The sequence below is a fragment of the Aspergillus wentii genome (assembly GCF_001890725.1).
Source record: "Aspergillus wentii DTO 134E9 unplaced genomic scaffold ASPWEscaffold_3, whole genome shotgun sequence".
NCBI classification, from domain to species: domain Eukaryota; kingdom Fungi; phylum Ascomycota; class Eurotiomycetes; order Eurotiales; family Aspergillaceae; genus Aspergillus; species Aspergillus wentii.
This window is the reverse complement of record NW_024467834.1, coordinates 652,073-662,139: the sequence shown is the minus strand read 5'-3', so window position 1 is coordinate 662,139 and position 10,067 is coordinate 652,073. Positions and strand designations below refer to the sequence as shown.

The window sequence follows — 10,067 nt, the reverse complement described above, 5'->3', positions numbered from 1 at the left end:
TATGAGATATCATAAGAAGAATGTCTTGGAAATAAAAAACTCCTGTGTTTCATGGGTTTCAAGTATTGAATACAATTAATGGTGAGTCAATAACACACTGTGAATTGGTCAACATTCGCATCTTGAAATCCTAACTACACTCTCAATCTATGGCAGCTACTGCTACATCCAATAGTTACAAGACCCTGGGTTTCATAAAACGGAATATGATTTTCAAGAATAAGGTGTCTATTTATACAAGATAGGTCTCTCAGTAGATATCACAAATATCATGGAAGAGAGTGGTTCGATAGGGAGAACTTGTAAGCTCTCTGTGGTACACGCTGGGTGCTCCGAATGCCAAATGGTACACGCCAATACTCAACTTTGGAGGTAAAAAAGAAAAACGAAATTAAAACGCCCACGGTCCATTACATGCTGATCTCACCCTTCCAGGCAGCGTCCGACAGCCCAAGAGTCTCAATGAGATTTTGCCATCGCGGGCCACCCCTTTCCTTCTTACGGAGGTATCGCAGTAGCTTCTGTCTCTTGTGAACAAGAATTCTCAAATTCCGCTTGTTGTGCATATCCTTCTTGGTGGACTGGAGATGTCTAGACAGGTTGGCAATCTTTGCGGTGAGGATGGCGGCCTGCACTTCCGGGGAGCCGGTATCCTGTCCAACGCGAGGGGTCTTCTCTGGATGAGCGGTGGCGGACTCGTGCGCTACGGCCGCGGGCTTTGGAGGCAGAAACGATTCGGTGTTGTGTCGTCCAAAAGTCTCGATGCATTTCTGAACGTTGACGCGAAGACGGTCCTTGTTATTTCCATTGTTGAGGTTGATGATGCGGTTGATCGCTTCCTGGGCATTTTGGTGTTCCTTCAAATGTCTCTCTGCGGCTTCCTTCTCGAGCTGGGGGTCGACGGTGTCACGGTCCTGGTTCTCGATAGGTGACGTCAAGTTCTTCGAGTATTCCAAAGCTTGCTCGAGGCCTTCCGCATTGAGAAAATGATTGAGCTTCGCATCCGGGCTCGGCTGGGCAGACTTGAGCTCTTGAATGAATGGGGTTGGTTCGCTGTGCACCGGATCGCCCACACTAGCCTCCCGTTCCTGGACAAGGGCTTGCTGGCGAGACAGGTTGGCAGCCTTGCGCTGCCGGGACTGTGCCGTCAAAAACGGGTCGTGTCGTCTCCTTTCCCTGGTCTCCAGAGATCCAGCTCTCACAGAGGTCTTGCATGGGTTTGCGGACAGCGCGGCGAGCGGGTTATGGGCATAGGAAGAACCTGATATCGTCCGTCAGCTCCGGCATTTAGAACGGGGACTCAATAGTAAAATAAACATACCCGAAAACGCCTTGAAAGAAGGCTGGACAAACAAACGGGGAGGCATGATGAGTTGATGCGGACGTACAATGGCTGCAAGACACCCAGCAACAACAATAATCGACTCGTCCGCAACCTTTGGAGACTCCGAAATCTCAAGACCGCCATATTACGCTAGTCCGCATCGGGAGGTAGCATCACGTGATTGGACTTGGCACGGGATCGGAGGCTCTGCCGCGGCGGCCAACCCTAGCCCTAAAGCTCACAACGCGCAAGCGAAATATTCGTCGAACTTCTCAGCGCGGAGAGGAAAGTTCACTTTGGCGTCAGTCTTTTCTCCTCAACACCATCGCGACAAGCCGCCAGACCGATTGATATACTCAATTCGCTGTCCTTTGCCATATCAATCGTCCACCATGGCCCCCTCCAACCTCCCCCCGATTTTCAACCCTACCCCCCAGGACATTGAGATGCTCCTGGCAGCTCAGTGCCACCTGGGATCCAAGAACCTCCAGGTGCACATGGAGCCTTACCTCTGGAAGACTCGCCCTGACGGTGTCAATGTCCTGAACATTGGCAAGACCTGGTATGTAGCTGGATATTATATATCCGATCTTTTGGGCCAGCTCTAATATGCGCAAAAATTACAGGGAGAAGATTGTCCTGGCTGCCCGTATCATCGCCGCCATCGACAACCCCGCTGACATCTGTGTCATCTCCGCTCGTCCCTACGGTCAGCGTGCTGTCCTCAAGTTCGCTTCCCACACCGGTGCCACCGCCATTGCTGGTCGTTTCACCCCCGGTAACTTCACCAACTACATCACCCGCTCTTTCAAGGAGCCCCGCCTGATCATCGTTACCGACCCTCGCACCGACGCCCAGGCCATCAAGGAGGCCAGCTACGTCAACATCCCCGTCATTGCTCTCTGCGACACTGACTCCCCTACCGACTTCGTTGACGTTGCCATCCCCACCAACAACAAGGGTCGTCACGCCATCGGTCTCGTCTGGTGGTTGTTGGCCCGTGAGGTCCTCCGTCTCCGTGGTACCCTCGCTTCCCGTGAGGTTGAGTGGGACACCGTTGTCGACTTGTACTTCTACCGTGACCCCGAGGCTGAGGAGAACAAGGATATCGCCGACGAGACCAAGGTCCCCGGTGCTGAGGAGATCGGCGCTGGTGCCGTTGAGTCTGGCTTCGCTGGTGACAACTGGGACGTCCAGGGTGCTGGTGCCAACGCCCCCGGCACTGCTTTCGCCGCCGCTAGCGCCGTTGGTGCCGCCAGCTGGGAGGCTGACGGTGGTGACTGGGCTGCTGCCAGCGCTCCCGCTCCCGCCGGTGAGAGCTGGGCTGAGACCCAGCCCGCCGAGGGCAAGTGGTAGATTTAAAAAAAAGTTCGTGGTGAAAAGGACAGCTGTTGAGAGGGAAAAGATTTTTACGACCATGGCGATCCGGGGGGGATTGTGATGTTTCCGCCATAGAAGCAGAAGCATTATAAAAAAAGAACATTTTTCTTTCTTTTCACGATCCATTGACGACAGCCGCCCCTGCAGGCATCACCCGCAAAAGCCCTTGACATGTCTATCCTAGTTCTCTGTTCTGGAAATATTTCAAAACGAAAAAAAGAAGAAAGCTTTTTTCAACGGGAGCCTCATCACCTCAGCCCTTTTTTTTTTCTATCCATGGTATCTCCATTACGTTACGTCTTGTTTTTTTACATCGGGGAGGAATTGCATAGCCCAATCGTTGACTGGCGCTTGATGAGGGAAAGATATCCAGTTGTTGCTCTAACTTCTGGGGGAAAGCCCTGTGCTGTCAATTTCACAAGGTGGACTTAATCGTTACCTTGGTTTCTCCTTGTATGTTTATTTCAGTCGTAATTGAAAATGATCCTACCACCTGTGCACCATATCCTTGTCTTCCCGCGTAATCTTTATATACACTGTAAGTTCCCGGGATGGTAAATGATGTCGTACAGTATCTCCAGTTGGCATTAGATATCTGCCCTGGCCAATACTTCAAAATAGTCGTACTACAAAAGAAGCCAGTCTAAACATGCTTCGAAGATTTCATGGTATCATAACATATCATTAAACACCTAAAAACACCACCCAATATTAAAGAATAGTACAACCACCATTTGTCTGCCCTCCAGTCGTTGTAGTCGTCATACCAGCAAGCCTTGCAAGATCTTCGAATGTCTCGGCCAAAAGCTCCCCAGTCACAGCAGAGCATTCTGCATATCGATCGCAGCGCAATTCCTGGGCGATACGGTATGACTGCATTAATTAGACCCAAAGATCGATAACTGAGCTTCAACATGGACTGATTCCACTTACCTCTTGTGGGTAGATAAGTCCTTCGCCGTCCACCCTAAGATCCCTTTTCAGACCTAACATCATAATGGGGATTCGTTCGCCATGGCCATGCTGGAAATATCTCGTGATGTCGTTTCGCCACTACGCATGAATGAGCTTTTGTTTAGTTTCTTCAAGCCAGATACCTTGGGAATTGAGTGGGTACGTACGTTCTTGAGTCCCGCTAATGTGTCTCTATTCGAGATATCAAATGCCAGAAGCACAACCGCCGGCTGCAATGTTGACCAGTGCTGATTAGGACTTGCGGTGTCGTAGAGTTCGAGAGTAAAACTCTTCTTTGAGAAGCGAATATCGTAAATGAATGGCTGGTCACTGTCACGCAAAAGTTCAAGTTGGCCACCTGATGGTGCTCTCAGGTTGCCTCCGTTTTTGAGACGACTATATGGCATGTTAGATATTCTGTCTTTCATTTAAGAGTCCCAGAGCCCAAAGACTAAATGTCCAGGAAATAAGAGACATCGGGGCTTCAACTCACGACAAGAACGTTGATTTTCCACATCCTGAATCGCCCAGTAGTAATATGGTGACGGTTGTCTCGCTTTCTGGGCGACTCTCTGGCTCTGCCATGGAGCAAGTTGGAGCTCTGTATGATATTACTTGGAAATTTTGGGAGCAGGTCTTTTAGTATAGGATATATTCCCTGTAATTAGTAGAATTAGCATTGATGTGAAGCTGGTTTGAAGCAGTTGGTGTCACGAAGTCGATGGAGATCGAGATAAGGATCCGGGGAACGGTTGTATGTATCGCATCAAACCAACCATCAGAAGACAATTTAAAGCTCGCAGGGCCAGAAGAGATATATATGTTTATATCCGAGTTTATAATTGGTCATTTCTATATGTAAACGAAGTTTGATAAACACAAATAATCATTGATAGATCTACATTATCGTCCATCCCAATCACGGTAATATTACAATACACGAAAATTACATCGCAGAAACCCAACTCTAAATTTTTGAGAAGAACCGCCATTTTCCCCGTCCAAAAATCCAACCGAGCCACATCCACCATCTCTAATTTCCAAGGGAATGTGGAGATTCCACACAAGACCCTCTTCCGGCCTGAATCGCATTACAGAGCACGCCCTGTTCAGAAAAGAAACACCGTCCTCCCTCCGCAAACACGTGAATATTCGCCCGATCACCACGACCAAAACCATGTCCAGTGCCGGGGAGCCAGTCCCCGAGGGACAACCTGATTACTCGACTTGGAGTAATTCCAGTTTGATTTCTAGGATCACGGAGTTGGAACGTCAGTTGCATTCTCGTACGACTCAATATTCTGCTTCGCCTTCCAATCCTGCTCTGAACGACGCCGCCGCCGACGCCGCTGCCTCGAACCCCGCTCCTCCTTCTATTCCCTCCGGCGATGATAATACCAAAGCGGTAGAGGACTCGGCTAAGGGTGCTTCAGAAAAGAATGCGAAGAAGAGACCGCTGTCACCTGGAGATACCGACATCACGCATACGCCCGCGCCCAGTCGCCCCTTGAAGAGTGGTCGGGAAATTGATCCTTCCAAGTACAATACTCGCTTCATCGCACTGAAATTTGCGTATCTGGGCCAGAGGTACAATGGATATGAGCATGCGAATGGCAATATCACGCCGCTTCCGACTATTGAGGAGGAGTTATGGAAGGCTTTGCGGAGGACTCGTTTGATTCTCCCTACGAACCCGACGTCAGATGAATTCAAAGAACAAGGACCAAGAGTGTTGAAGCCGTACTCGATTGACTGGGAGGGTTGCGATTACTCTAAAGCTGGGCGCACTGACCGTGGTGTGAGTGCTTTTGGACAAGTCATTGGAATAAGACTACGAAGTGCGCGACCAAAGAATACCAAAGCTGCTACAGAAGATGGGGATTCCAAGGACACCATTGCCGAGGATAACTGGGATGATATTGCAGACGAGCTGCCCTACGTAAGCATGTTGAACAGAGTGCTTCCAGAAGATATTCGAATGTTGGCATGGTGTCCACACCCGCCTGCTGGGTTTGACGCCCGGTTTTCTTGCCGCCAGCGCCGATATAAATACTTCTTTACCCAGCCTGCATTCTCTCCTACCCCTGGACCTCTTGGGTTTTCGCAAAATGGTACCTCTCCTACCAAGTACCGAGAAGGCTGGCTGGACATCGATGCTATGCGCGAAGCCGCCAAGTACTTCGAGGGTGTGCATGATTTCCGAAACTTCTGCAAGGTGGATACCAGCAAGCAAATTGAAAACTTTGAACGCATTATTGCACGCGCTGATATTGAAGTTGTCGATCCCAAAATCAACTCAATAGGGTATGTGGGTCAACCAGGTTTCCAAGCTCTCGAGGACACGCCCATGGAAAATGGCCTTGATGCTCCTAGTACAGGCCAGGTTTATGTGTTCACTCTTCATGGTTCTGCTTTCTTGTGGCACCAGGTTCGGCACATCGTAGGCGTCCTATTCTTAGTCGGCCAAGGGCTCGAGTCGCCGACTATTGTGCGCGATTTGTTGGACATTTCCAAGAACCCGCGTAAGCCAACCTACGAGATGGCCTCCGATGCCCCGCTTGTCCTCTGGGACTGCATCTTCCCAGATGAGACAACAGACAGCCAAGAGGATTCCCTGGAATGGATCCATGCCGGTGACCCCAGAATGTTCAAATCGCAGAGCGGCAAGGGAGACGGCAAATTTGGTATTGGAGGGGTTGTCGACGGGCTCTGGTCTGTCTGGAGACAGCGCAAAATGGACGAGATTCTGGCAAGTTCCCTAATCGACTTGGCCGTTAGTCAGGGTGATCAAAGCATTATCAGCCAGGGAGGCTTCAGACAGGGAAGCTCGGCAAAACAAAACAGAGGACAAAAGCTGTTTACTGGCGGTGACGAGCCCAGAGTAGGTGGCAAGTATATTCCCGTCATGCAGAAAAGAAAGGTGGAAAGCGTAGAGGTTCTCAACGCAAAGTGGCTTGCAACCAAGCAACGGAAAATTGCGAAAAAGCAAGATGGAAATGATGGAAATGCATAGATAGATATTGTAAATACTCACCTCAAAATAACCCAAATAGAGCAGCATTTGATCACCCGTCAAATACATAATTTTCATGACTTTGCATCATACAGACAGTGTCGAGACCCTCTCCAGACTTCTTCCAGCATCGGTCGTTTTGGTAGTAATGTCTAACGCGATGTTTGTCAGTACGGGGACAATCCTCCATGCAGGAAATACTCACAGGAAACACCACCAGAACATTAGGCTCCCCCTCCACTATCACAGCAAGATAAAACCGGACCTCGAATCCCTTGAAAGCCTCATGAATCACAATGTCTTGAATCTGAGTGGTTGGAATGAATCTCGTAGCGGCTTTGGACAAATAAGTCGAGGAAGAAGTCGACGTCTGAATACCCAGACCACGTATAACCAAGAGCGATTCCTCTGTATTCCAGATGAGCACCTATCACCATAACCGTATATCCCACAGCGTAGTCTCAAACATACCTGTATATTCCTTCCTGAAGACAGCATAGATCACTAATATGCTCACCACCGCTATTATTCCCGGGCTGTATTTATCCGCAATGCGACAGGCAAATGCCCCCCACGGACTCGACCATATAGCCGTCCAGCGCACAAAAGACCCGTCTTGTGTAAAGAACGAGTGTCGCAATTTCGCGATATCCACCAGCAGTACACAAACGAAAACCAACGCACGTAGGAGGATTTGGAGGTAAAAGAGGAGTTTCGCTGGGGTGCTAATTCGGTGGGACGCGTTGGAGATGGTGAAGGATACGGTCGTCGGGGAGGGACGCCGGACTATAAGGCGGACAGGCATGAGGGATTGGTATTTGGGAGTTTTCTTGGTATATTATAAAGACGAATTGGGGCCATACGGCCTGTTAGAATCAGTCGCGATTTAGCAATGAGTTGGAGATAGAGGCCGTCATCATAAATGCTCAGGGACCCTTGACCTGATCTAATTCGTTTACGGGTTAGTCTGGCTGGCACAGCTATCTACCAGATTGGGTTTAGCCTGAGTATCTTGCTTAGTCAGGTATCGATATTCTGTTTCAATATCATCATTTTAGTGTTGATATTCCTTCATTTCTCATTATTTCTGGGAATATCGCAGTCTATCTTTGGTCCTTGAAACTTCTTTCTCCCAAATATAAACCACATTCCAACAATCACCGCAAATAAACCAACAAGAACTGGGCTAGTGTAGCTCATGGAGCCTTTGGTCACCGGAAGCAACGGTGGAAAGCAGAGAAATGTCCCCAGCACAATTATATAGAGGACTGAGAATACATTACAGAAAAGGCCAACGTACCCCAGTTTGAGATATCTGCTTTCTGGAAGACAGCGCGAGCGACCCTGGGACAAAAGGATGCCCTGAGGGACCACATAGGTGGTGGTTAAGAACAATACTGCTGTGGTGATGATTGAATTGAATGCCGTGCTGGATGCAAGATAGAGAAGGCCATAGATACAGGTGAAAAGGAAGGCGGCAATAGTGGCTCGCACGGGGAATTTGAGTCCAGGATCGATTCGGGAGAAATATTCAGAGAAGGGAAGGCCGTGCTTGCCTTTGGTAAGTACTTGAAAGTGACTAACATGGCAAGAGAAAAGACTCACATCTTGTGCAAATGCCCAGGTAGTTCTTCCACAAGTTATCCATTGCGCGGGAATTGCAGCTATCGTTCCTTAGTTCAAGCTCCGCAAAGCACAAGAACCGGACTTACCTGTATATACAATCCATAGCCAAACAAACAAGAACGTTGTTACGTTTTTGTTTCCAATTCTGATTAACTCTCAGCCCTATCTCGCTTTGACGGCGGGAGAAGGGGGGGGGGGCATACATTTGGTTAACCAGTTCGATACTGGGGAGTGGCGCGTTGACAACGGCGTCTATGTCCTTCATGAACGACATGAAGACAACGAAGAGGGGGAAGCAAGTCAACAAGCCGATAACCAAGGTTGCCATCATGACCTGGGGTATGCGACGTCCCGGGTCCTTTATCTCGTCACTGATATGGATAGCTATTTGTTTAGTCACGGCACTACCAGACAGATACCCGGAACTCACCAGCATCTGGTCCTCCAAAAGGATACATGGCGTTGGCTATCCCAAGCATCCAAGCGGTGCCTTCACCCCAGCCACTGCTTCCTTGGCCAGATTGCACGATGTACTCGGCATGTTGCGGTCCCCGGTGCATTCCCAGAGAGACCACGAAGAAGAGTATAAATCCGATTATGGAGATATAGAACGTGCACTGTACCAGCAAAGAGACTTTCTTCGGTACCACAAATAGTGGAATTACTGTGACGATTAGTAGGGCTTACTTGCCAAAACTTTGGTCAACCCTCAACCACTTACATGTAGCAGAAGAGACGCCAGCATATACAAGATAAGTTTGCCATTGAGTGGGCACGAAATCAGAATCCCAGAAGTGGACTATCCCAGTAAGAGCATTGGAGGAGAGAGAAATTCCAGAGCAGCTGTCGAGTGTTTTAGCCAACAGGGTTAATGAGCATTCAATGGGCACATACGTGACAATCCACCATGCAAAAACGGATATCCATCCCACAACAAACCCAGAGAAGCGACGATGCTTTTCCGGACTGATGATGAAGCAAATATAATATTGGCCACCGCTCGACTAGAGAAGGCATTAAATTAGTCATTTGAGGATACCACTGGGGTTACACACCGGAAACCCTGAGGCAAGCTCAGACAGTCCAACTGTGATGATCAACTGCGCCGCGAATGCGACAAGCAGACTGAAAAGACAGACTTGTCGTCCTCCATAGGTGACATTCTGACCAAAGTTGCTCTACCACCAGTCAGTACAATATTCGCTGCTAGTTTGAAGTAGATATACCATGTATCCAGCCCATGAATTCGTGATTGAGAACCCCAATGCTAGAGCAGAAGACCAGCTGAACTGGCGGGGCATTTCTTCACCATGGCTGCTGACATGGATGGCAAATTCATCATGTTTTGTTGAATCCCGTGCTGGTTCTTCCTTGACACTCGGCGAAATATTAACACCTGCGTTGCTGCAATAGTCGACCATTTTAGTTCCCCCGAATTGCCGGATATTCAGAGGGTTGAGATACGTGTAGGCTTACTTATGGGATTCTGAAGAGCCGCCCCTTTATAGTTATAGCCGCAGCTTTTTGACTGTATTCCTTGCAAGCCCAGTAATCGAGATAGGGATGCAAATCGATGTCCCAGTTGCATTCCGCCACCTTGTGAAACCAATGAAATCGACCACGTCTAGATCAACATCGCACAGCGTGTGATAGCAGGCTGACTGCATAAGAAAGGCAAGGGGCAACATCCGAGCCTTGAGCATTTACTCGATCATGGACAACACAAAAAATGTGGCATTGAAGTTTGCGAGCCGTTGACCGTACAGCCTT

General features: G+C 48.9%; 5 protein-coding genes across 5 annotated transcripts; 2 read left to right on the top strand and 3 right to left on the bottom strand.

The window, feature by feature from the left end:
* Positions 1 to 272: 272 nt before the first annotated feature.
* On the bottom strand, positions 273 to 1,791 carry ASPWEDRAFT_412267 (mitochondrial 37S ribosomal protein uS15m). The gene is made up of 2 exons (XM_040835506.1): positions 1,322 to 1,791; positions 273 to 1,261 (listed from the first exon to the last, which is right to left on the bottom strand). Exons 1-2 carry the CDS (start codon positions 1,365 to 1,367, stop codon positions 411 to 413), a joined length of 897 nt encoding a protein of 298 aa, XP_040690227.1. The 5' UTR covers positions 1,368 to 1,791; the 3' UTR covers positions 273 to 410.
* Positions 1,717 to 2,680, top strand: rps0 (40S ribosomal protein uS2; the record flags this gene model as incomplete). The annotated part of the gene is made up of 2 exons (XM_040837361.1): positions 1,717 to 1,886; positions 1,951 to 2,680. 2 exons carry the CDS (start codon positions 1,717 to 1,719, stop codon positions 2,678 to 2,680), a joined length of 900 nt encoding a protein of 299 aa, XP_040690226.1.
* A 327-nt stretch (positions 2,681 to 3,007) lies between these two features.
* ASPWEDRAFT_38152 (putative Rho-like small GTPase) lies at positions 3,008 to 4,511 on the bottom strand. Its single transcript, XM_040834836.1, has 4 exons — positions 4,152 to 4,511; positions 3,826 to 4,054; positions 3,638 to 3,757; positions 3,008 to 3,577 (listed from the first exon to the last, which is right to left on the bottom strand). The coding sequence occupies exons 1-4, from the start codon at positions 4,241 to 4,243 to the stop codon at positions 3,416 to 3,418; spliced, it is 603 nt and encodes a 200-aa protein (XP_040690225.1). The 5' UTR covers positions 4,244 to 4,511; the 3' UTR covers positions 3,008 to 3,415.
* Positions 4,512 to 4,674: 163 nt separating this feature from the next.
* On the top strand, positions 4,675 to 7,326 carry ASPWEDRAFT_38151 (pseudouridine synthase DEG1). The gene is made up of 4 exons (XM_040834835.1): positions 4,675 to 6,416; positions 6,693 to 6,823; positions 6,877 to 7,079; positions 7,143 to 7,326. Exons 1-3 carry the CDS (start codon positions 4,836 to 4,838, stop codon positions 6,926 to 6,928), a joined length of 1,764 nt encoding a protein of 587 aa, XP_040690224.1. The 5' UTR covers positions 4,675 to 4,835; the 3' UTR covers positions 6,929 to 7,079; positions 7,143 to 7,326.
* Positions 7,327 to 7,676: 350 nt separating this feature from the next.
* On the bottom strand, positions 7,677 to 9,758 carry ASPWEDRAFT_152042 (uncharacterized protein). The gene is made up of 8 exons (XM_040829620.1): positions 9,524 to 9,758; positions 9,353 to 9,475; positions 9,019 to 9,301; positions 8,728 to 8,961; positions 8,501 to 8,681; positions 8,384 to 8,442; positions 8,277 to 8,335; positions 7,677 to 8,222 (listed from the first exon to the last, which is right to left on the bottom strand). The coding sequence occupies exons 1-8, from the start codon at positions 9,716 to 9,718 to the stop codon at positions 7,743 to 7,745; spliced, it is 1,614 nt and encodes a 537-aa protein (XP_040690223.1). The 5' UTR covers positions 9,719 to 9,758; the 3' UTR covers positions 7,677 to 7,742.
* Positions 9,759 to 10,067: the final 309 nt, after the last annotated feature.

What these genes read in the sequence shown, in the direction of transcription:
- ASPWEDRAFT_38152 (XM_040834836.1), bottom strand. Translation starts at nt 4,243, where the DNA reads ATGGCAGAGCCAGAGAGTCGCCCAGAAAGCGAGACAACCGTCACCATA. An exon ending in CATTAGCGGGACTCAAGAAC is followed by an intron (nt 3,758 to 3,825) that starts GTACGTACCCAC and finishes ATTCATGCGTAG; the next exon opens with TGGCGAAACGACATCACGAG. An exon ending in GACTTATCTACCCACAAGAG is followed by an intron (nt 3,578 to 3,637) that starts GTAAGTGGAATC and finishes TAATTAATGCAG; the next exon opens with TCATACCGTATCGCCCAGGA.
- ASPWEDRAFT_152042 (XM_040829620.1), bottom strand. Translation starts at nt 9,718, where the DNA reads ATGGTCGACTATTGCAGCAACGCAGGTGTTAATATTTCGCCGAGTGTC. An exon ending in AGCTTGCCTCAGGGTTTCCG is followed by an intron (nt 9,302 to 9,352) that starts GTGTGTAACCCC and finishes TGCCTTCTCTAG; the next exon opens with TCGAGCGGTGGCCAATATTA. An exon ending in TTTTGGAGGACCAGATGCTG is followed by an intron (nt 8,682 to 8,727) that starts GTGAGTTCCGGG and finishes CTAAACAAATAG; the next exon opens with CTATCCATATCAGTGACGAG.
- ASPWEDRAFT_412267 (XM_040835506.1), bottom strand. Translation starts at nt 1,367, where the DNA reads ATGCCTCCCCGTTTGTTTGTCCAGCCTTCTTTCAAGGCGTTTTCGG. An exon ending in TTCTTTCAAGGCGTTTTCGG is followed by an intron (nt 1,262 to 1,321) that starts GTATGTTTATTT and finishes GGACGATATCAG; the next exon opens with GTTCTTCCTATGCCCATAAC.
- ASPWEDRAFT_38151 (XM_040834835.1), top strand. Translation starts at nt 4,836, where the DNA reads ATGTCCAGTGCCGGGGAGCCAGTCCCCGAGGGACAACCTGATTACTCG. An exon ending in ACGAGATTCTGGCAAGTTCC is followed by an intron (nt 6,417 to 6,692) that starts CTAATCGACTTG and finishes GTAAATACTCAC; the next exon opens with CTCAAAATAACCCAAATAGA. An exon ending in GGTCGTTTTGGTAGTAATGT is followed by an intron (nt 6,824 to 6,876) that starts CTAACGCGATGT and finishes GGAAATACTCAC; the next exon opens with AGGAAACACCACCAGAACAT.